Source organism: Gadus chalcogrammus, chromosome 2 (genome assembly GCF_026213295.1).
Source record: "Gadus chalcogrammus isolate NIFS_2021 chromosome 2, NIFS_Gcha_1.0, whole genome shotgun sequence".
In the NCBI taxonomy this organism is placed as follows: Eukaryota; Metazoa; Chordata; class Actinopteri; order Gadiformes; family Gadidae; genus Gadus; species Gadus chalcogrammus.
The window spans coordinates 20,169,466-20,194,759 of NC_079413.1; the positions used below are offsets into that span (position 1 = coordinate 20,169,466).

General features: G+C 46.8%; 1 protein-coding gene across 6 annotated transcripts in view; it reads left to right on the forward strand.

Annotated features, from left to right (window-relative positions):
- The first annotated feature begins 2,112 nt into the window (after positions 1–2,112).
- LOC130397984 (carnitine O-palmitoyltransferase 1, liver isoform-like) overlaps positions 2,113–25,294 on the forward strand; it is a 50,002-nt gene continuing 26,820 nt past the window's right edge. For all 6 annotated transcript variants that reach the window (XR_008900584.1, XR_008900572.1, XR_008900578.1 and 3 more), the window contains exons 1-14: positions 2,113–2,189; positions 4,306–4,448; positions 6,545–6,684; positions 9,770–9,947; positions 10,981–11,082; positions 11,295–11,432; positions 11,591–11,668; positions 12,541–12,648; positions 13,184–13,271; positions 14,769–14,964; positions 16,358–16,546; positions 17,705–17,810; positions 18,223–18,339; positions 21,940–22,104. Coding sequence is in view for 1 of the 6 variants with exons in the window: in XM_056604887.1 (XP_056460862.1) it covers positions 4,308–4,448; positions 6,545–6,684; positions 9,770–9,947; positions 10,981–11,082; positions 11,295–11,432; positions 11,591–11,668; positions 12,541–12,648; positions 13,184–13,271; positions 14,769–14,964; positions 16,358–16,546; positions 17,705–17,810; positions 18,223–18,339; positions 21,940–22,104 (1,746 nt within the window). In the remaining 5 variants the exon portion in view is untranslated. The remainder of the gene's footprint in view (positions 2,190–4,305; positions 4,449–6,544; positions 6,685–9,769; positions 9,948–10,980; positions 11,083–11,294; positions 11,433–11,590; positions 11,669–12,540; positions 12,649–13,183; positions 13,272–14,768; positions 14,965–16,357; positions 16,547–17,704; positions 17,811–18,222; positions 18,340–21,939; positions 22,105–25,294) is intronic.

The window sequence follows — 25,294 nt, forward strand, 5'->3', positions numbered from 1 at the left end:
AAATACCAGAATGTTAGTTATTTTTGCAGCTGCGTGCGTGTGTGTGTGTCTGTGTTTGGCTGTGTGAGAGTGTGTGTTTGTGTGTGTGTGTGTGTGTGTGTGTGTGTGTGTGTGTGTGTGTGTGTGTGTGTGTGTGTGTGTGTGTACAAGGCTGAACATGTTTACCCCCCCTCCCCACCACCATGAACATGTCATCTCCACTGTCCTCAAAACTGAGTTTCTCTTCATTCAAACGCAAACGTGTCGTTCCTTCTCCCGAGCCCCTCCTTTTCTCTCTTCTGTGCATTTCCTAGTAGCTACACGCTATACAAGAGACCACACCCTCTGACCACAAAGCCCGGTATCACCTCCTCCGTTCACCTTTCACCGGTTCCACCCTTGAAGTTCCTACAAAAGCTACATGTGTGATTCGGTTTTCCCTGTCGCATCACCTGGCAACCGGACAGCTATCTTAAGATACCGCAAAGCCATTTCATACCAGTCATTCCATTTCAGAACTGGGTTTGAAGTTGAGGTCTGACATTGAAGTTACGTAACAATTGCTTTGTTTTGTTTCCATCTTACTTCGTTGCGACGTCTTACTGCCGAAAAACGACACGACAGTGTGAGAGAGGTGGTTGGTGAGTTAGTTACCTGGTTAGTTAGGGTAATAGCAGGGAACGACAAAAAGACCACACGCTGCAAGCAGTGATGTAAGGAGGGGAAATGCCTGGAAGGAGCGCTTGAGCAAGGAGACAGGAATGTAGGGAGTCCCGGGTACTGCGGTACACACACTTACACATGGACATGAGAGGTCAAAGTTCATCCATTTCATTTGCATACTCTTGACATTTTGAGAAACCTTCAATGCCACAGTATACCCTGCCTCTCTCGCTCCCGCCCTCTCGCTCTCTCTCTCTCTCTCTCTCTCTCTCTCTCTCTCTCTCTCTCTCTCTCTCTCTCTCTCTCTCTCTCTCTCTCTCTCTCTCTCTCTCTCTCTCTCTCTCTCTCTCTCTCTCTCTCTCTCTCCATGAAACTGAATCCACCTCGCCCATATATGTAATAGCACTCCCCCCCCTCCCCCCGCACCCTATCACTTGTAAACATTTTATACATTGCATACTTTAAATGTCCGTGCTGGCGGACTCGGTCCGGGCGCGTCCTTCGTCGTATCTATGTACCCTTAACACTATCTTTGATTCGACACTGTAGTCGCCATATCTTCTTCGTCGTTATTATTCATCTCATTCATCTTCAGCACTTATGATTGTACGATTGTAATCTTCCTCTTCTCCCCCCCCCCCCTGAGCTCTTCATCCTTGCCCCCTCAAACCCACACGAGACCCCGCCCCCCTCCCGATCTGCCGTCGTCCTGTCACCTGTACCCCCCGCCCCCCCCCCCCCCCCCCCCCCTACACACACCTTAACCTGCACAAAAGAACAAGTTTGTCTCGAAACATCAATAATGACATGGGATACCTGAGAAGGTTAGAAGATCAGCATCGACGTGCTAGATGATGAAAAGAAATGTCTACAAAAAATACTAAAGTGAAAATGGTGAAGTGCACTATTATTATTGCCTGTGAGAAATAATGACCAATAAACAGAAAACAAAATAAGTAGTTGTTTTTTTAATCGTGGACGTGGTTAAATATTTGCAGATGAAATGGATGTCAATTGACTTTCCGAATTATAGAATTGTTTTTAGCCTATATAAAAATAAATAGCATGGCTAGATTTTCCGTTGTCAATCATAGGTAGGCTTAAAGATAGAGACTGATAGCCCATATGTTGATTTGTAAGCAACACACAGTGGAGTACAGATAACTAATGAGACTTATTTTAAATGCTTAGCTGACAGAGAATAATGCAACATTAAATCAAATTCATTGTCCTGTCCCACTGGGACGATACCATGGACATAAAAAGAACGAAGTTGTGTACCCCTACACAACTTCCTTTCTTGGCTTGTCACGTGTCAGTGGTGGGCGGGGGCTTCGTCGAGTGACGTCAGCGATGTTTTACAAACCATCCCTCCAAAAAAAGTGAAGCCGAGCCGAGCCGCGCCCCTTCGTCCCTGCGAGTGTTCTTCCAGTCGCTTCTTCTGTAGGAGCGATAGTGGGCGGTCAGATCAAAGAGCGTGGTGGAAAGAAAACACAAACGGTTCGGGACTTAGGATTTTCCCCGGGAAGTGAACAAAATATAACCGGGTAATTAACTTTTATTTTCGTTTTAACTAACCAGAAATCCGCCCTTTTCGGCTACGTTGTGTGTCAAAACAGTCTACTGGCATTCGTGTTTCAGCCGGTTGATGCTGCGTAGAGCACACTGATGCTGATGTTATATACCCAAAGCATTGTTTTGCTTTACTGTTTGTTAGTTTTTGCAGTTTGTGATCGTGTGGGTGTGCCTTGCTCAAGGGAATGTGGGCAGTGCAGGATGGCTGCACATTTAATGTTTTGAAAATGTTTCCGAACAGTTTGGCCTCATAACATGCAGGCCGGTAAAACAGCAGCCAAAGCAACGCGGTTTGTTTTATAACATCTTTTAAGTCTGATCTTTGAGCCACTGTCCAATGCCTCATCCTTTTACTTGGGAGGTGTTCTATGCTGTATAAATAAAATTACTTTATTACTACGTTTGTCACCCTAGTGTCGCTATCGGCAACTATACACCGCCCACACGAGACGTATGGCTCTTAAAGCGAGCTATGGATTCTGACGACGATTCAGCCAAGGGCTTTGTCACTGCCATTCGGAAATTCCAGTTCCTGTCAGACGTCGCTGCTGGCATAAACATGATTATAGGAGTATAGGAGTATATAGGTGTGTGTGTGTGTGTGTGTGTGTGTGTGTGTGTGTGTGTGTGTGTGTGTGTGTGTGTGTGTGTGTGTGTGTGTGTGTGTGTGTGTGTGTGTGTGTGCGCACAAACACACATGTTTGGGCGCACGTGTATGTGTGTTTGGGTGGGATGGGCACAAACACACATGTTTGGGCGCACGTGTGTGTGTGTGTGTGTTTGGGTGGACTGGACACAACCACGCACGTTTGCGCGAGTGTGTGTGTGTCAGTGTGCATGAGTGAGTGTGTGAGTGAAAGGCGCGCCATTCACCGTTCGTTTCCGCCGAGTGCCGCCTCCACGCGCTCTGTGCTCACCGCTCGGGTCCTTCCAGTTCGGCCTGAACTGGAAGGAGGAGTTCGTGTTTAAAACGTTTGAAAATGTTTTGTTTTTTTCTTCATACCTTTGGTGGTAAGGTGTTAGTTAGTGGGTTCGGCGTAGGTCATCTGGTTTTAAACATGGAACGAAAGAAAAAGCTATTATAGTGAGGTTTTTAACCACTTGGATGTTTGCATAATTATGTTTATTGATGGTAACTTGAATTTCATTCAAGTTACTCATTCATCAATGTAGCCCACAAGTGTCAATCTAATAATGGAGTTGAATATTGCTTCATATGACTTTTTTCTATAAGAACAATTTTATTTCAACGCTATTGACACATCCTATGTCGACCTAAATCTCCATGTTGTTGACAATGTCATGATGCGTTCCGTAGCCAAACCAAGAGGAGTCAACACTCAGCAGTCGACTGCTATTTCTATCCGGAAATACCAGATGAAGTTATTGCAATGGGTTTTGCATTGTTATTCTGCGTCAGTAGAGTGACAATAGAGTGGTCACTCTATTGTTGAACGTGGTGACAATAGCTAGAGATATGACCTCGGCTGATGGAGGGAGTCGGGCTCAGGCCTCCGCACATCGCAGAGACGGTGAAGAAACACAATGCTCCCTCTTTCCCTCCACAATACTGCACTTGTTAAGCGGCGGGGGTGGGGCTCCAAGTTGCTGCTTTTGAGAGTGTTGCCATGTCAGTCCTGTCAAGCCAATGTTGTGAGTTTGATTATGTTTGTTAAAAGCAAACTTTGTTTGGGTGTCTTATTTAGAACAGCATCAACGATACTGGTATCACTTCTAGATACATGCAACACTGCATGTGTGTGTGTGTGTGTGTTAGCTAGTGCCAGGTATGGTCAATTGTACTGTACATTGAGTGCATTGCTGTTCCATAAGACAATGTAAGAAGGTATAACTGGACTTCACAATCCCAATAACAAATGTAGTGAAACAATCTGAACACATCCCTCTGCATTTAAGATTGATTGAATCTTGAATCCTTGAGATGGATGTTTTTGGAATGAAGACACGCGAACGCACGCACGCACACACTCACACACGCACACACGCACACACACCCTTCCCCCTATAAGCTGGTTTACCTCAAGCGTTGTGTCTGTGTGCTGCTCCCTCCCCCCCCCCCCTTCCCAGAGATGGCAGAGGCCCACCAGGCGGTGGCCTTCCAGTTCACCATCACCCCCGAGGGCATGGACCTGCAGCTGTCCTACCAGGCCCTGCACCAGATCTACCGCTCTGGGCTCCGCTCCTGGAAGAAACGGATCAGCCGCATGCAGGTGCGTCCCCCCGGTCACTCGTGCACCGAGCTCCCGGCCCCCGCACCAGAGCCGGCCACACGTTTATTGAGGGGTTACCGGTGTCTGCTTTGCGATATTCAAATAGAGTGATTTATGAGGCTACTCCGATAGGAAGGCTTCGTGTTGTAGGCCCAAGACTGTGAGTCTTTTGTCTGTGTGGTCTGGACCTGGGAGGCGTCCATCTTTCTTTAACTGGTTTGCACCAGTTGACGTTGACGATGGATGCTTAACGTGCCTGGGTAGTAAGACCATGTAGGCCGGTGGTTTTAGAATAATGTAGAAGGATAGTCTAGTGGACATTTGTCTACGCAGTGTTAGTTGGACTTTTTCTGGATGCAGGATGATGTCTATATTGACAGGTTATAAATGATTGACTGGCTGATGTGCTTGGACATAAGGCTTTGTTTGCACTATAATATGTAAACGCTTATTTCAAGGTTGTTGTTGTTGTTGTTCAAAAATGGTTTCCTTTTGTGGTTCCAGATGAGCCACAAAAACAAATACCGGTACTTTCGCTTTTGGTATCGTGTCTGAAACCAGGTTTTACTGAAGTCTGGTTTCAGGGGAGCTGACAGACAAAGGTCTTGTTGAAGGCAATTTTCTTATACTTATATAAATTGAGTTTTGTGGTTTGTTTAATCAGCCCGACTTATCCTCTGGTTCCAGCTACTTCCACGGTAGACTCTGCATCATATATCAAACATAAATAATTCAAACTAACTTGACTCCCGTTGAAGCAACACCAAGACAGGATAATTTCTCATGAGGAAGCAAAGCAATGCGTGAGTGTGTACATCCTAATGCGAGTTTCCTGCCCTGAAGCGACTATAAGCTAAATAAACATCCACCTATTTGCCTACCATCGCAAAAAAAAGTTTGCTGGAAATAAATGCTTAATTTGAATAATTTATTGAGCAGCGACCAAAGCAGTTGGAAGGGTTTCAACCTTTCTCTTGACAGCTCTGGATTACAACTGTGAATCTGATCATCACAGGTATTTAACATTCAGCCCCAGTTCCAAAATACAATCCACCTGTAGAAGGACAACAGCTTCGGTCCGTGCACGTCAACCCTGACGCCAATGTAGACGGCATGCATTTCTCCCACACTAAATGCTAGACTGATGTTTATTTCCCACAACAGGGAAAAGGGTGTTTCCCTGTTCCTCTGCATCAGTGGAGAGTAGACATGGCCATAGCTTCTTCATTGTATCCTCTAGGATGTCAACATTCGGAGAACAAGCCTACTATTTGAACAAGATATCAATGCAAATGTTTGCTGATAGGCAGGTCAAAAGGCTAATATCAAAGTAAACAAACATTGAGCTGCCATGGCAACATCCATGGGGACTTTTGAGCGAGGCCTACAACAATGGAACTGTACAATCAATATTTTTCAGCACGAATACAAATATTGATGGTGCATCCCATCGTTAAGTGCTCCTGAGTCAGATCTATTTCACATCAACAAACTATGTATGTATGTATGTATGTATGTATGTATGTATGTATGTATGTATGTATGTATGTATGTATGTATGTATGTATGTATGTATGTATGTATGTATGTATGTAGTATGTATGTATGTATGTATGTATGTATGTATGTATGTATGTATGTATGTATGTATGTATGTATGTATGTATGTATGTATGTATGTATGTATGTATGTATGTATGTATGTATGTATGTATGTATGTATGTATGTATGTATTGGAAATCTATTTTGCTGCGTGATGAACTGTAGCCTGATTTTGCATCATATGCAATGATCACTCATTTATTCTTATGATGTATGCTCAATATCTTTACCCAACAGTCTTGCCTTGTTTACGAATTCAAAAGCAAGTGATAGTGGGCTCGCTTTAATGTGGCGGTTGGGGGGGGGGGGGTTGGTTGAACACCTAATGAGACCAATTATATCCCGCACATGTACAGACATGTTGCATCCATCAATAATTCACAAACAAAGGTGTTTCACTTCACCCCACCAGAGCTACGTGCTGCCCTAAGGTGGTTATTGTGTTTCTTGAAGGCTACAAAGTGTTTTCTTTCTGCTTCTTCCTGGGCCACAGAACAGGGTGATCAAGGGAGTGTATCCTGCGAGCCCTTCTTCCTGGCTCTTCGTCGTCATAGCGATCCTGGCAACCATGTACATGCGCTCTGATCCCAGCATGGGCCTGATTGCCAAGATACAGCAGCACCTGCCACTGAGGTAAACACACACACACACACACACACACACACACACACACACACACACACACACACACACACACACACACACACACACACACACACACACACACACACACACACACACACACACTTGGAAGTGTCATGTCATGGTAAATGACATGACACTTGGAAGTGTCATGTCATGGTAAATGACATGACACTTGGAAGTGTCATGTCATGGTAAATGACATGACACTTGGAAGTGTCATGTCATGGTAAATGACATGACACTGGTACATTTTTTTACAGTCATTTCACATAATATGCCATACCCTCTTATTATTATTAATTTACATTTATCAATATGACTCGGTCATCAATAATATTGAATGATTCCCACGCCCTCTGCTCAGGCAAACTACAACAGCATGTGCAGAGTAAACTCTGAAAGAAATGAAACTAGTGTATGCTCTGGGAGGCAGACGAGGTGTGGCTGGCTTTAGGTTCGAGCATGGCAGATGACTACATGACAAGAATGTGTCAGGAGCAGTCACAAAAGCACACAGCGTGCACAGACCCTTTCAATAGGCAGACGAACCAGATTCAGGTTCACAGGGAACTCGGGGCCAACTCCTGCCGACTATGCATCATATGCATTGAAGACTTGACAATTGTTTACAGGCCAGATGTTCAGTGTGCAGCTGGGCATGTTACCAGAGGAAGTTCCATTACAACGTGGCATGAATGAGAAACAGATTAAAGCTAAGCATTTTTCGAAAAGAAAGAACCATTAGTAGTCTGCAAAGAAAGCCCCAAAGCGTTCTAATGTGTACTGGTCGCCCACTAAAGACAAATCAAACAATATTTCAAGTCAAGTACATTTTATTTTTTGTAGCCCTTAACAACTTCCGTTCTTCCCGGGACCCTAAAAGGCCCCAATTCCAATTTCCCTATCAGGCACATTTTTAACACCTTGGGTTTGGCTATTTCTAATTGAGGTATATGATCCTATCTATACTGAGTTGCTTCCTGGCTGCCATAACTCTTATAAATAACTTTTAAGTGTCAAACTGGAACTACCGGTATTCTCTTTCCAACAGCACACCTGCATGAGGGCTTTGTGTTCAATTATGTCAAAGTGTTTGTCAAGGGCTCGAAAAAGCAATCACACCAAATTCCTATTTTCTGAGGATCGCGACTGATGGCATTTAATACATTGACCCAGACAAATGAAATGTTTTCATTGGCAACACTTTTGTGTGTGTGTGTGTGTGTGTGTGTGTGTGTGTGTGTGTGTGTGTGTGTGTGTGTGTGTGTGTGTGTGTGTGTGTGTGTGTGTGTGTGTGTGTGTGTGTGTGTGTGTGTGTGTGTGTGTGTGTGTCAACACCTTGACAAATATAGTTTAAAGATTAATGTTAAAAGGGACGCCTCAATCTTTATGATATATCCGGATATTTTCAAACCCCTCTGGACAAAAATTAAATGCAAACCTGTCCCGTAAGCTCGTCATGATCCCAGCAGATGGTGCTGCCACCACAGAGACTGCTTGTGCTTCTCAGGACCACCAGAGGGCAGTGTTCGATCTCTTACTCCGCGTGTTCTCAATTTATTTAAGGTCCAATGGCATGAAAATTTCTCTTTTATGAGGTTTTCTAAGATTAATATGAGTTCCCCTAGCCTGCCTATCGTCCCCCAGTGGCTAAAACTTGCGTTCGGTGTAAAACGAGCACTAGCTGTTCTGCTCGCCTTTGAAAAAAAATGGAAGCTCAGGCGAGCTTATTTGGAACGTGGCCCCACAGGTCGTCATAAGTGGCCAAGCTACCTCCCCTTTCTATGCCTTGGCCGCTCAGAGAATTTGGCCCGCCAATGAGACACGTCTGTGCGAGCGCCTCGCGTGTGTTTGTGTGTGTGTGTATTACACACACTGTAACACAAGTGTTGTATGCTTCTTTGTTATCTGGGTAACCGTTCTGCGGTTGGTGTTATGGCGCATAACACGTTGGTTCTTTGACGTCTCTGGTGTTTCCACAACGAGACTGTAGTTGGGGCTATCTCAGCCATGGTTCATGGTTGAGACGGAACTGGGGGAAACAATCGCGGTCAACAACCGCGGTCATCAATCCCTTTCTCCTCCATGTCGTGGTTCAGTCTATATCGTCTGGACACACACAGCTTTCGGCCGTGATAATATCTATAGATATCTGTGTATTATATGATATTATTTAGATATATCATATATTCGGGAACGTCTTCAAATACTGTGTTTGGGGCCCACTAATACCTATATTAAAGCATCCATAAAGTAGCATGCCATGGGACCTTTAATTAAAAAAATACCTTGTCGATTGAAAAAAAGTAATAGAACAGCCTCATTACATAAAAAAGAGAAAATTAACAAATAAAAAGTAGAGGTCCACTGCCCAAGGATATCGGAATACTGGCACAATGTACAGAAGGAAATAAAAAAAAAAAGTCTCTTTATAGATATACCTCTTGAATCTTCACACTTTATACTAGGGGTACTCCCAGCTGAACTTGAAGAGAACAACCAAACATACTTGCTGAGAGTCCTTCTCTTAATAGCGAATAAGGTAATCACAGCCCCCTGGCTGAAACCACAACCCCCAGCAATCATTCAATGGAGGGAAAGAATCCGACACGTTTACAACATGGAACGTACAACAGAATTATTACAACTGAAAACAGACGTATTCCTCATAGATGGTCATCCATTGCCCTACATTTTCATTTGATTTGGCTGATATGCAGATGTTTTTACTTTATTGTTGTTATTCGTTTGCTGTTATTATTATTGCTGTTGTGGTTGTTGTTATTGTCATGATGATAATGGTGATGTATTTTATTTTAATTATCGTATAATTTACTAGATGTAATATTATACCTTTACATATAATGTTAAGGATGAGAGACATTCATGGACTGTTAACCGTTTTATCCGCTTGCCCGTGGCACCGCACAGTACCATCAAATGACTTTGTTGTGTATTGTTTGTTTGTCTGACTGCACTTGATAAGAAAATGATAATAAAAATCAAAAGTTCAAAAAATAAATACAAAGTAAAAGCCGGGTGTAATAACGGTGTTGTGTGTCCCCCGGGGCAGTCTGCACGTGTCCCTGAGCTCGCAGGGCCAGACCATGCTGTCGGCGCTGGTGTTCAGCACGCTGCTCTGGCTCTCGGTCATCCTGGCCCTGCGCTTCTGCCTCAAGCTGCTGCTGTCCTACCACCGCTGGATGTTCGAGAAGCACGGAAGCACCTCCACCACCACCAAAGTCTGGGTGGTGAGACCTGCAGTACCCCCCCCCCCCCCCCCCCCCCCCCCCTCATCGCAGTGCCCTGTACACCTCTCGCTCCCCTTAGGGTTCACCGAGAAACCTGCACCCATCACTGCGTCAGCGGTCGCTTTGGTTTGAACCTTTGGTCGCTGGTTCATGGTCAACTCTTTCCCCGTTAAATGATAAGAAAGATTCAACTTTATTAATCCCCGTTAAATGATAAGAAAGATTAAACTTTATTAATCCGCCAGAGAGGAAATTTCTGTGTTACATCATTCGTGGCAGACACAGGATATAATACAATACAAATGCAAATAGATAAAAAAAAGTAAATGCTATAGTAAGGACCAACAGAACAAACAGGGCAAACTGGATAAACAATATGAACAGAATAAATTATAAATCCATTTAAAGGTATGATGTGCAACGTTTCTGCATTTAAATATCGTAAAACGACTACAGCTATATACTAATATTTGGTTGGGTTGTGTACTTTCATTATCCCAATTGTTTCCAACACGTTTCGAACGCAGGGAAGTCTCTAGTTTTATTCAATGATTACTTCTATACACAATCGCTTAAGTGGTCCACTAGATGGCGATGTTCCCCTGCATGCGTTTTAAGAGAAGTAGCAGACATTTCTGTCTATGTATGAAAGTGCATTGGCCTTTTCTGCTGCATACTGTAAGCTTCACAACACCGACGCCAACGCCGACTAATTACCAATCAGATCCTCGAACTTTGACATGACTGAAATATCTTCTATGCCCTCTAGATGTAGAGAATATGTTCATATTTTCTGCAGCTGAGGCTGTCCTAACTTCTTTAAGTCAGCCAGCTGCCTGACTCGCAAACGAATAATATAATATAAAAAATATTTATAAAATAAGGACATCACAAAAATTATATAACTGTCTGTCTTGTGGCCGCTAGCACCCTCTAGTGGCTACATTACTCAAACCGTTTCCAAAAAAATAACATCTGTGTAAAAATGTAATGCCCATCGTTGAAGCTCGCTCCTTCTTCCCCCTCCCTGCAGACATTGTTACGGCTGTTGTCGGGCAGGAAACCGCTTCTTTACAGCTACCAGACTTCTCTACCACACCTCCCCGTCCCCACCATCAAGGACACGCTCAGTAGGGTAAGCACACACACACTCACACAAACTTACCCACCAACTAGTCAGATCAAACCTATCTGCAAATATTGAAGTAAATGGAACAAAATAATATGACAGCGCTTCTTTTTCATTTTTTTTTTAATGAGTAGAAAAGTAGCTCATAATAATTGCAATAATTTAATGTTCTTGGGAAGATCAAATCATGCATTTTGTCCCTCCTCCCTCTCCGTCAGTACCTGGAGTCGGTGCACCCGTTGCTGACGGGTCCCGGGTTCGAGCGGATGACGGGGCTGGCCAATCAGTTTGAGCTGAGCCTCGGGAACCGGCTGCAGCGCTACCTCAAGCTGAAGGCTCTCTGGGCCACCAACTACGTAGGTACCCCCCCCCGAACCCCCGAACCCGCTGGGCTGAGTCCTCATCTGCATGGGGAAGAACATCCACAGCTATGAACACAGCAAGCCTTCATTTTAGGCCTATTTGAATGTATAGATTTATTTTTAAGCTTGAGGTGCGTTTGTTTTCTGCTCAGGTGAGTGACTGGTGGGAGGAGTACATCTACCTGCGCGGTCGCGGCCCCATCATGGTCAACAGCAACTACTACGGCATGGTAACTAGGGCTGGTGGTAACTAGGGCTGGGCCATTAATCACAATTTTGATCGCGATTTCGATTTTAGCGTCAAACGATCACAAAATTAACATAATCCAGTTTTTCGATTTAAAAAAAGATTATTATTATTATTATTTCTTTTTTAATTTTATCTTTTATAGAAAGGGCAGAACAGCTGGATACATATCTTTGTATTATTTTAGATTGGAACATTACTTTTTGACGATTTCGTGTATTTCCTTAAGGCAAACGTTCTTTTGGGAGAGACAAAATACATGTTTTTTCAAACTCAAAAATAATCGTTTGAATAATCGTGATTTCTATATTGACCAAAATAATCGTGATTATGATATTTCCCATAGTCGAGCAGCCCTAATGGTAACAGAGTCTGCCCCTGACTGTGTGTCTGTCTCCACAGACACACAGACGCTCAGTGTGCGCTCTGCTTTGTGTCCATAGAGTCCACATCGCCTAGAATCAACAACAGCCACCTAACATAGAATCCATTGTAAATATGAGCTGGCAAAAGGTGATTCAGCGTCTAGTTCACACTGAATCTGTGCTTTTCTCGCTGCTTGCTCAGGTGACGTGATGTTATGTCACTTGCTACTTGTAATCCAACACTCTTGCTCGATGAGAAATGGGATTGTATTATCTTTGTAATTAATTGTCTATATCTTGCCGGTGTTGTAGTCACTGCCCCTTAGTCAGCATCCTTTTTAATTATTTGGTGCTTTGGATTAAAGTGATAAGCGGTGTTCATTAAATGTCAGTTGCTGTTATGTTAATTAGTGTCAGTAACCTGCAGTGATCACACGGCTGACAATAAGACGAGGGTTTTGAAGTGATCGTCTCTCTGCGCTGCTCCCAGGACTTCCTGTACGTGACCCCCACGTCGGTCCAGGCGGCCCGGGCGGGGAACACCATCACGGCCCTGCTCCTCTACCGCCGCAAGGTCAACCGGGAGGAGCTCAAGCCGGTAGGGATCAGAAGCACCCTCTCGGATACACCTACAACACTGGTTCAGGTTCAAGCCGTTTTGAACACCGGCCTCCTCTGACATCACAAGTGGGCGTGTCCAACTAGATGTGTGACGGATGGATTAGCGACGTTTGCTACACTGGGTAGGCTGGTAGGCTGATCTATCCAGCACACGTCTAGGTGGACACGCCCACTTGTGATGTCAGAAGAGGCAGATTTTCAAAACGGCTTGTAACGGCTAATCCCACTCACACCTGGTGGTATGATATGTAACCTTTTAAAAGTAAAATTCTAAACCCCAAATAATGTATTGATATATTAATGGTCTGTTTAATTGTCTGAATTTTAAACCGGTAGGATATATCTGAATGCTGTATAACTCAATGCCAAGTTGGCAAAAGTTTTAGACCAGACTATTATTATTCGTGCTTCCATGTTGGGCAGGTAAAAGGTGTGTTTGTCATGCGTGTTTTTTCTTAGCCCTTTATTTGCAGGACGTAATTAGCGTGTGGTTGACCTCCCTCTCTCCTCAGAGCCGCGTTCCCGGTACGGTCATCCCGCTGTGTGCCGCCCAGTGTGAGCGAATGTTCAACACCACCCGCACACCTGGGATTGAGACAGGTGCACACACACACACACGCACACACACACCACAGATTTCCTACACTTCAACCACACACCACATGCTTTATACACCCAGGCCCAATTCCAAAGTCCGGAACCACAGACTTTGCTGCGCGTTCTGGCGAAATTATTACGGCTTCAAGGCTGTCCCAATGTCTAATTCCAAAGGGCATGAGGGTTTGAGTCCACACTTATGGAGCCCTCTACGCGAGTCCGCATCAGTGCAGACTTCACCTAAAGGAATTACCCAGAGTTCAAAGTTCGGATGGGCGTGAGGAATCGATTACTCGAGTTCAGTAGTAACACGGACAAGTTTTCTGAAGCAAACGTATTAATTTTCTGTGTGGCGCGTGCCGTGTGCACAAAGCAATCGAAATGTATCAAATTTCTGGGTGGCGCGTGCCGTGCACAACGCCAGACATCAAAAAGTTAAGCGATAGGAAAGCACAGCCAAGTATTGAAATACTTTTTACAGAAATAGGAGATCATGAGGTGAAATGTAAAACATGCGAAGCGAAATTGAGCTACCAGAGTACTACAAGTACTACTATGCGGCAACACATGCTCCTGAAACACAACGGTGAGTTCGGGAAAGCAGATCCGCAGCAACCAAGTGTGTCGGCTATTTTCACCGCTGCAAGACGCAGCTGTAATCCCGACCGTGTAGAGAAGATCACAACGCTGAGTTTTTTTTTTAAGTTCATTTGCTGCCGTTTTATTTGCAGCTTTCAATTATTATTATTAAAAGGTTACAGGCCTCTGCTCGACGTGATTTCAATTGTGAGATACATATTTATTTTTGTAAGGAAAATGTGTTTGAATATTTGCACAAATATATAATGAATACTCTGATAACTCTTGGCTGTTTTGATTGAGAATAAGCATTACATGTTTGGTTGGTAATATTGCCGTTCATCTTCAGGCCTATTCCTGCTGCAGATTCTAAAATAGATTTGATTAAATGAGTACTCGATTGATCCTTGAGGTATTATTCGATCACTCGAGTTTGGAATTTACTACTCGTTCCCATCCTTAGTTTAAAGGATGGGCACTTAACCCTCAGGGCTGACTTTGGGATTGGGACACACACACACACACACACACACACACACACACACACACACACACACACACACACACACACACACACACACACACACACACACACACACACACACACACCCTACACTTCACACGCACTACACACACACACACCCTACACTTCACACGCACTACACACACACACACCCTACACTTCACACGCACTACACACACACACACCCTACACTTCACACGCACTACACACACACACCCCTACACTTCACACGCACTACACACACACACACACACCCTACACTTCACACGCACTACACACACACACACCCTACACTTCACACGCACTACACACACACACTCTTCACGCAACCACAAAGAACGTGCCAAAAAAAGTGCTGACGGACAAAACTCCCTCCTCCTCCGCACAAACGCCCAAAGACGTCCTCCAGCACTGGCAGGACAGCGAGTTTGTGGCGGTGTACCACCGGGGCCGGTTCTTCCGCCTGTGGGTGTACCAGGCGGGCCGGCTGCTCAGCCCCAGGGAGATCCAGTCCCAGGTGCAGAGGATCCTGGACGACCCCTCCCCCCCCCAGCCGGGCGAGGAGAAGCTGGGGGCCCTCACGGCAGGCGACAGGTGGGTCCAGCACGACGTGGTGGTCGGATGCACACGAATGATGCCCTTACCTTCTCTCTTCTGAATCTGGGTCAAATGTGAACTCCCACACATTTTCCAGTACGCAAAAAAAGGACGAGGTTACCCGGGGACATGTTGATAAGACAAGGTACAGTTCATGGCCGACCAGCAGGGGGCAGTGAGGGACACTGTGTCTGAGGGAGAAGAAGAGGTAGAGTTCAGGACAGAACGCTAGGGGGCAGGCAAAAGGTTGACCATGGTTAAAGCAATTATGCAGTCTTTGCTCCACTTTTTATAAATTCATTATTAATGTTGCCATCGACCGTGTGTGTGTGTGTGTGTACAGACAGACAGACAGACAGTTAGGAGGAGAATAACCGAGTTCTAACACTTCGACTAACTAAGGGTGCACTCACACTAGGCCATCTGGCCGTGGCCGTTGGCCGTCGCAACTGTGGCCTGGCCGCGGTAGGCTCTTGTACATAAGTCATCACGTCATCACCAAGCGTCCGCTGCATGGACCATAATAATAACACAGAGAACACAGTTCGCACTTTGCTGAGTCTGTTGCTTATTTGGAGCCGTTCTCAGATGGAGCCCACAGACTTTGCATATGGTCGCGGATTCTCCCAAATACATCGGAGTTCTTGTGGGTCCAACTGTGCCTGAATAGCATCGGCTAACAGACACTCGACTTCTCTATGGGACCAACGTGAACCAACAGTTGAACCGATTGAAGCCACGTTTACCTTAATGGAAAGAAGGCTTGTCGCTTATATGTCCGGGTCGCGCATGGACTCTACCTCATCAGATCAGGTTGCGTAGCCGCGTTGTGTGCGGTGCCGGCTCATTAGCTATCTGTACCGTGGCGGCCCGTACCGTTGCAGCACACCTCTCCCAAGTTGCCTGGCCAGACTGGCCAGACTGGCCACACTCACACTGGCGGATTTGAGCACGGTTAGGTGTGAAAACGGCACAAACAACAAAGCCGAGCAGTTTGCAAAGCACCGCCGGTCAACAGATCCCGGCGTCCTTGTTATCCACACATACAAAGCAGCTTCTTGTTTGGGGTGTCCGCCCGCCCACGGCCCATCAGTCATGGATTCCTTTAAGCGCGTGTTGAACAACGCTAATCTTAAACACCAGGCTGAGGTCAGCACGCATTGCCCCGGTAGCCTCCGGCTCCTGGGCTAACGTACGCTCTGACCCTAGACTCCCTGGCACCGTGCCAAGCCTTGGATCAGAATCCAGAGGCGTTTCAGATGCTTTCTACCATTAGATATGTAGGCCTAATAATAATCATGGTTTACCATAGAATATAATCATTCATTTCTTCCATAACATACACATATATAGATATATACCTGTGTGCGTCTCGCCCCCCTCTCTCCAGAGTCCCCTGGTCGGAGGTGCGTAAGCGCCACTTCGGCGCCGGGGTGAACCGGCGCTCGCTGGACGTCATCGAGCGGGCGGCCTTCTTCGTCACGCTGGACGAGGAGGAGCAGGGCATGAGGGGGGACGACCCCGCCGGCAACCTGGACCGCTACGCCAAGTCCCTGCTGCACGGGAAGTGCTACGACAGGTGAGAGAGTGGGAGGGACGGAGGGAGGGAGGGGGAGGGAGGTAGAGAGGGAGGGGGAGGGAGAGAGAGGGGAGAGAGAGGGAGGGAGAGGGGGAGGGATTTCCAGCAAACTTGTGATTCATCTTGTGTCAAAAGAGAAGTAAACATTCATTTTCTTTGAATCTTTTGATTTAAATCCACTCCCTCAACTCAACTCTATTTGTTCAAATTTGGCAAATCCACGAGGGACGCATTAATGTCAGCGTTGTTTTTCTTCGCAAAAACTCCCGCAGACAAGTAAAAATAATCCAACTTCCGCGGAAGAATTATAGTAGACTTAACTCCTAATCCTCCTATCAAAATAAACGATGGTTTACTCCTCGTCTTCCTGCAATAAAGTAGCAGCAATCTGGCCACCTCAATCAACTGCGTCTGTCATGGCTGCTCTGGTTAGCCACGGCCCATTAAGTAAACACAGTAGCCGGGCGTCGTTAGGAATACGGGCATGTGCTCGCTGCGTCTAAAGACGTCCAACCGGTTCTGCCATGCGTCATGTGTCAGTCCCGGGAAGCAGATAGGCAGGGAGACGTGGTGGTGACAAGTGTTGGGGTAGTTACTCAAAAAAAGTAATTAGTTTATTATTACTAGTTACTTCTGTAAAAAACACTTGTTCAGGTAATGGGATAATGTTTTTCTGTCGGATGTTGGCTTGCGAGTCCGGGTATTTTGTCTAGTATTTTCCTAAATCTGGGCGATTCAATAGCAGCATGTCTTCTACGATGAACCCAGCAACCAGCCGGTCTCTCCGTGTCGCCTGCTTCTGTTCTCCAACCCGTGAACACTCCTTCGCACAAGCAGCTACGTCACTCAAATCGAGCGCCATGGCAACGTGCCGAGGCAAGCAGGCGCTGCAGACCCAGAGACAGTCGTGTGCTCACACCACAACAGAACACAACTTGTTTGGGGTAACGCAGGAAAGCGCGTTACAATAGTCTAGTAAAGTAGTGTCGTCACGGATATTTAAAATGTAATGCATTACTTTACTTCGTTACCCAACAAAGTAATATCGTTACCCCCAACACTGGTGGTTATTCCTTTCCCCTCATTGTATTTGCAGAAAATCTGCATGTTATAACACCCCCCCCCCCACCCTGGTTTTCTCTTTGTCTTGACCGTCAGGTGGTTCGATAAATCGTTCTCCATCATCGTCTACAAAAACGGCAAGAACGGCCTCAACGCAGAGCACTCCTGGGCCGACGCCCCCACCGTGGCACACCTGTGGGAGGTAATGATCAACGGCAATATTACCAACCGTGTTGTGTGTTGTGTGTTGTGTGTGTGTTGTGTGTGTGTGTGTGGTGTGTGACTTGTGGGTGTGTGTGGGTGTTGGTGTGGTGTGTGTTGTGTGTGTGGGTGTGTGTGTGTGTGTGTTGGTGATGTTGTGTGTGGTGTGTGTGTGTGTGGGCGTTACCTGTGCTTGTTCTGTGTGTGGTGTGTGTGTGTGTGTGGCGTACCGTGCTTGTTTCTGTTGTGTGTGTGTGGTGTGCGTTACCGTGCTTGTTTCTGTGTGTGTGTGTGTGTGGCGTTACCGTGCTTGTTTCTGTGTGTGTGTGTGTGTGGCGTTACCGTGCTTGTTTCTGTGTGTGTGCGTGCGTGCGTGCGTGCGTCCAGCCTCACCTGCCCGTCTCTCCCTCCAGTACACCCTGGCCACGGATGCCTTCCAGCTGGGCTACACAGAGGACGGCCACTGTAAGGGCGAGGTGGACCGCTCGCTCCCGCACCCACAGAGGCTGCTGTGGGACATTCCCTCAGAGGTGGGAGACGTGTGTGTGTGTGTGAGAGAGAGGGATATTGCATCCTGGTGTTAAGACGATCTCCTAACCCAAATGCGCATGGGGGGGGTCGTAAAAACATTACCGCGTGACTTATTTCAGAAACGGTGATGAAATGGCCAAGATTACTATGTTGATGATCATATGACGCAATTGACCACGTTTAAAACGGATATGGGTCCACAGGCTCTTTTTTTAAAACCCTTACCTTCACTAAGCCGGTCCACCGCAACTGGTGAGTCGAAACAGGATTCCACAGTCAGAGCCAGAAGTCAGCAGGCTGCCGTTGACCAGGCCCGTTCACAATAAACAGCTCCTGCTGCGCTGCGCGCCTCTCCCTCTCAAGGCCCGGGCGCACACCGTGAAGTGTGAACACAGAATCCATCCTCTTTTGGTGGTAGCTCTTGGAGAACACGACCCAGCCAGGTCGTGTTGTGCGTACTTGTGTCTTCAAAGTCATAAGCCGCCAGGATGGCTGCCAAACACTTGTTAGGAACAGTGTGGGCATCAACGGTTTGCCGACTGCCAATTTTCGGAACAGGCTTACACACGAAAGCCGGTGAGTTGGACAGTCGTCATGGCATGGTTGGACGCTCACATGTCACGTGACAATGTTAACAACTCTCCTGCGGTGAAATCAACCAAACCAACACTTTTCAAAGCTTGACTGAGTGAAAGGATGGCTGGATGCCAAGCGAGAGTGAATGGTTTACCACGGGAATGCCTTGGGCCACTCTTGTGGTGGAGGCTTACTTTGGTCTTGACGTGAGGGGCTTTTCTTTGTGTCGTATGAATGCTCAGCGAATGCGTGTGTGAGCATGTCTGGTTGTGAAATCTGGGCTCTCTGTTTCACATTATGAGGATGAAAAAAGCCTCATTTGATTTCAGCCAATCATTTTGAATTTGCTGGACACAGTTAGTTATAGGGGCCAAGTGCTGTCGGGGCAATTTCTCTATCAGATATTGCGTCTAAGACAGACGAGATATTTAGTTGCAAAAAGCGCGCAATACTTGTTGGTGGTCATATATATTTGTAATAAAAGTACGAACAAAGATACATCACAAAATGCATCAACAAACAACATAACAGGCATACACTACAATAATCAGAGGCCTCAGATGGGAGTTCGCCCTGGGTCTTACTTCATACACTAAAGGTACGCCAAGACAGGTCCACCGAGTGTTCAAAGTCATTAGTTCTTATTCACTTGGGTTTGGTTCTGGAGGGGTTGTGTCCCCCAATGAACCAAAAGCCTTTGTTTACCAGACGGTAATCGTTACAATCGAAGCTCCCCGCGATGCAGTTGTTGGACACAGTTAGTTATAGGGGCAAAGTGCTATCGTGGAAATCAAGGCATGCACTACAATAATCAGAGGCCTCAGATGGGAGTTTCACATTTTAAATGACCCACAAGGAGAGTAGAAGGCAGGCAATATATATGCATCACACAAAATAGTATCAAAACCTAAGTTCATAGATAGACAAAAACGTAACAGCATGTCGATTTTCCATCGCAGTATGTACAATGCGCACTGTCTCTTTAAAACACATGGCGGCCTCATGGTTGCATCATAGGGTTAAGGGTCACATGGCATGCTACTTTATGGATGCGTTAATATATATATATAATATATTAGTGGGCCCCTAACACAGTATTTGAAGACGTTCCCGAAATTCAGCCGTGCTGCAGAATAACAACCACTCCGAGCCAGTCGCTCATTGAGCTTCCCCCAACCGCGCCGTTTCGGTGTCTGTAGCTTTAATGCAAATGAGGAGGAGGGAGGCTTGTCATGAGGAGGGTGGGGGTGTGGCCCTGAGCAGCTTTAATGCAAATGAGGAGGAGAGAGGCGGGTCATGAGGAGGGTGGGGGTGTGGCCCTGAGCAGCTTTTAATGCAAATGAGGAGGATGGAGGCGGGTCATGAGGAGGGTGGGGGTGTTGGCCCTGAGCAGCTTTAATGCAAAATGAGGAGGAGAGAGGCGGGGGGTCATGAGAGGGTGGGGGTGTGGCCCTGAGCAGCTTAATGCAAATGAGGAGGAGAGAGGCGGATCAAGGAGGAGGGTGGGGGTGTGGCCCTGAGCAGCTTACGGCCAGTGGGGCGAGTCTGAGCTTAGTTTTTTTTAAAGGCAGAGAAGGATACCTAGTACTTGTTTTACACCTTCCACGCCATTTCTAGCTACTTGGGGACCATAGTCGGGCTAGGGAAACTCGTATTAATGTTAGAACACCTCATAAAGTGAGATTCTCATGCCATGGGATCTTTTAAGACTTTCAACCTCTGGCATTGTGCCATGAAATGCCACTCGTGTGTGTGTGTTTTATTTATCAGGGCTTATGGTCTCGCTCCTAATAAAGCGGATATGTTTGAGTGCCATATAATGAAGCAATTAAGCTATAACAATGCTCGAGGGATTGTGCAGAAACCAGATTCGGCCCGAGGATTGTCCAAGATAAACAACGATCTGCCTTGGTTTTGTACACTATCGGCCGGCTTTTCTGGTCCTCAGCCAAGCACCACAGTTCAGGCTCGCTCGGTATGCTGCAACTGTTCCTGACCCAACAAGTCTTTTATGTGGTTGAGACGATTGCACAACTTGATGATCCGCCAAACCGCTCCTAGATGACGGGAGATCGCCTGCTCCGTTTGGGAAATGACAGGAAACGGAGTGAACGGTTGGTTTTCAGGTAACGATATCGGCTGCAGCCAGACTCAAGACGGGAGTGTAAAACTGAGTCATGAGTCGGGTGGATCTACCCTGAACCACATCCGACCGTCACACAACGGGGATCCAGGATGCCGCCCGCTCGGAGTACCATAGGTTTAATAATATGGGGTCACCTGAGACATGTGTCGACTGAGGCCCCCTCTCAGGTACAGCCTATTGACTACACTCGGCCACATGCTGACACCCGAAATCGTAACCAACAAAGAAAGGAATGCTTTCAGACAGACGAATGCATACACACTCCATCAATCATGTTTAGAATGTGTGTGTGTGGTGTGTGTGTGTGTGTGTGTGTGGTGTGTGTGTGTTGTGTGTGTGTGTGTGTGGGTGTGTGTGTGTGTGTGTGTGTGTGTGTGTGTGTGTGTGTGTGTGTGTGTGGCAATATCCTGTGCAAGGTTTTCAAGAGGTGCCCCTGGCCATTGACTAGAGACAATAAATAAGCTCTCTGTCTCCGTCTCTCTCTCTTAATGTCTCTCTTCTCTTGATGTCTTTCTCTCTCTCTGTCTCTGGCTCTCTGCCTCTCTCTCTCTCTCTCTCTCTCTCTCTCCCTTCTCCCTTAATGTATCCCTCTCTCTTTGTCTCTCTCTGTCTCTGTCTCTATCGCTGTCTCTCTGTCTCTGTCTGTCTCCGTCTCCGTCTCTCTCTCTGAATGTCTCTCTCTCTCTCTCTGTCTCTCTCTCTCTCTGTCTCTCTGTCTCTCTCTCTCTGTCTGTCTCTCTCTCTTTCTGTCTCTGTCTCCCTGTCCCTGTCTCTCTCTGTCTCTCTCTCTTAATGTCTCTGTCTCTGTCTCTCTCTCCCTCTCTCTCTCTCTCTTAATGTCTCTCTCTCTTAATGTCTCTCTCTCTCCCTGTCTCAGGTCCAGGCTCAGGTGTCCAGCTCTCTGGCGGTAGCTCAGCAGCTGGCGGACGATGTGGACTGCCACGTGTTCCCCTTCAGGGACTTTGGGAAGGGCCGCATCAAGAAGCTCCGCATCAGCCCGGACGCCTTCATCCAGCTGAGCCTACAGCTGGCCTACTACAGGGTGAGTGAGGCCTACTACAGGGTGAGTGAGGCCTACGACAGGGTGAGTGAGGCCTACGACAGGCCTGGTGGAGGGCCACGACAGGGTGAGTGAGGCCTACGACAGGGGTGGAGTGAGGCCTACTACAGGGTGATGAGGCCTACGACAGGGTGAAGTGAGGCCTACTACAGGGGAGTGAGGCCTACGACAGGGTGAGTGAGGCCTACTACAGGGTGAGTGAGGCCTACGACAGGCTGAGTGAGGCCTACGACAGGGTGAGTGAGGCCTACGACAGGAGGCTGAAGTGATGGGCCTACGACAGGATGTGAGTGAGGCTCAGACCCAGGGTGAGTGAGGCCTACGACAGGGTGAGTGAGGCCTACGACAGGGTGAGTGAGGCCTACGACAGGGTGAGTGAGGCCTACGACAGGGTGAGTGAGGCCTACGACAGGGTGAGTGAGGCCTACGACAGGGTGAGTGAGGCCTACGACAGGGTGAGTGAGGCCTACGACAGGGTGAGTGAGGCCTACTACAGGGGGAGGCCTACATGCCGGGCAACACCATGGCAAACCTGTTTTCAAGTCATACTTCTGTGTGCGCACACGCACACACACACACACACACACACACACACACACACACACACACACACACACACACACACACACACACACACACACACACCACACACACACACACACACACACACACACACACACACACACACACACACGGTGCACAACATCTGTGAATAACGGATTGCAAATTATAAAGTGCACCCCCTTTGCATAGGACAGCTGGTGCTCCTGCTATGTTTCTGCATACTAGAGGAGTGTATCACACTTTTCAAGTTTCAAGTCGTGCAATTAAAAGATTTCAATGTTTATTAGCATCTAAGCTAAGCTAGTGGTAGCCTGCAGCTGAGAAGGTGCTAACGCACAGGGTGTCCGCACGGTACTAAAAGGTAGTAAAAAATCAAATAAAAAATGAAGGCCCTTCAAAGGTAGTAAAAGGTAACAATCGCAATTTGACTTGTAGTAAATCTTTCACCACCACCTCAATATAAATTGAAGGTTCCATATTTTGCTTAATATTTGTGTTTACATGTTTGAACTTCTTCTAGCCTAAATAATACAGTATACGGTGCGAACAGGAACTGCTGTTAGAGTTGGCGTCGCTGGTTGCTATAGCGACGGCGGCAACATTTTCCGCCTTTTCCCCTCAGAGTTCTGTATGGCTGGGTTTCTAGCTCCATGAGAGAATGGATAAATGCAAGTTTTCACAAACGTGGGTTGACGACACGACATTTAAAGACTGGCTGAAACCCGTGATGGGAAATGGCCCGGAAGCTTTTTGCTCGTTGTGCAAAAAAAAACGATCAATGTGACATGGAACGGCATTAAAGCGATTAAATCACACAACGCTTCGAGCATTCACCAGCAGCGGCTTCGTGCGAAGGGGGAGCAGCTCTCTATTAGAGGTCTGCGCGGGACACAATATTCAGTCCCGCTCCCGCCTTGTACAGTACCGCTCCCGCAAAGAACTGTAATTTTTAGTCCCGCTCCCGCCCGCAGTTATGATATTATATCCCGCTCCCGCTCGCAAATGCCCGCAAGGATGGATGTTCACTTTCTGTCTCAGGGAAGGCCTGTCCATTGGTTTGGAAAAAAACGACCGCGCACGTAATTCCTTAGCCTACCAGTATTGTAACACATTTATTGGTAAGCCTGCATGTTTTCAACCATACAAAACAATAAATAGGCCTCAGTGACGGAAAGCTGCCAACTGACAGCTGCTGCTTCGATCATGAAGGAAAATTAGGTTTTGCTTATGGATGAGGGCTTCATGATAGTTTGTATATTTTACTTGACCCTCATATTGATTTGCGGGAGTGCAGTGCAGTGTATCATCCCGCCCGCCCCCGCACCCGCAAATGCACCTCCATCACCCCGCCCGCACCCGCAATGAGCTTTCATTGGTCCCGCGCCCCGCAGGAGTGCAGACCTCTACTCTGTCGTTGTTCTGCGGCGCTAGCAGCAGCAGCACGAGGGCTACAGGGATCACGGCAGTGTCGCATTTATACTAGTGCTGTCAGTTAAACGCATTATTAACGGCGTGTACGCAAACCAATTTTAACAGCGTTAATTTTTTTATCGCGCGATTTACACTATTTATTTATATATATTTTTATTTTTATTTTTTTCTTTGCCTCAAAACAAAGAAGCAATAGCCTGACTGCTATGTTCAAGGCAGTATGTTTGTATGTTCATCGTTGCACCATAGGCTTTTTCTTTGTATCGTCCTGTTTTGATCAGTATATGCCAATGTTGTTATCTATAAAAAAACATTTGCACAAGGCAAGCCGATGCCCTGCTCCATGTTGATAAGAGCATTAAAATGAAAGTCGCGGGGGGAGCAGCTCAAGCAGGGGGCCCCAGACTTCCCTTTCCTGGGCCACGTTGACCAGCTCTGACGGGGGGATCCCGAGGCGTTCCCAGGCCAGTGTTGAGATATAATCTCTCCACCTAGTCCTGGGTCTTCCCCGAGGTCTCCTCCCCACTGGTCGTGCCTGAAACACCTCCCAAGGGAGGCGCCCAGTGGGCATCCTTACCAGATGCCCGAACCACCTCAGCTGACTCCTTTCTAAAGGAGCAGCGGCTCTAATCCGAGTTCCTCACGGATGGCTGAGCTTCTCACCCTATCCCTAAGGGAGACGCCAGCCACCCTTCTGAGAAAACTCATCATCACCCAACCCTCATGACCATAGGTGAGGATAGGAACGAAGATCGACCGGTAGATCGAGAGCTTTGCCTTGCGGCTCAGCTCTCTTTTCGTTACAATGGTGCGGTAAAGCGAACGCAATACCGCCCCCGCTGCTCCGATTCTCCGGCCAATCTCACGCTCCATCGTACCCTCACTCGCGAACAAGACCCCAAGGTACTTGAACTCCTTCACTTGGGCTAAGGACTCATTTCCTACCCGGAGTAAGCAATCCACCGGTTTCCTGCTAAGAGTCATGGCCTCAGATTTAGCGGTGCTGATCCTCATCCCAGCCACTCGGCCGCCAGCCGGGATATTTAGCGTAGAAAAAAAATTGCGATTAATAGCATGTTAACTATGACATTAATGTGATTAATCGCGATTAAATATTTTAATCGCTTGACAGCACTAATTTATACCTTGTAGTAAGTGGTGCTTTGCATACCCCCCA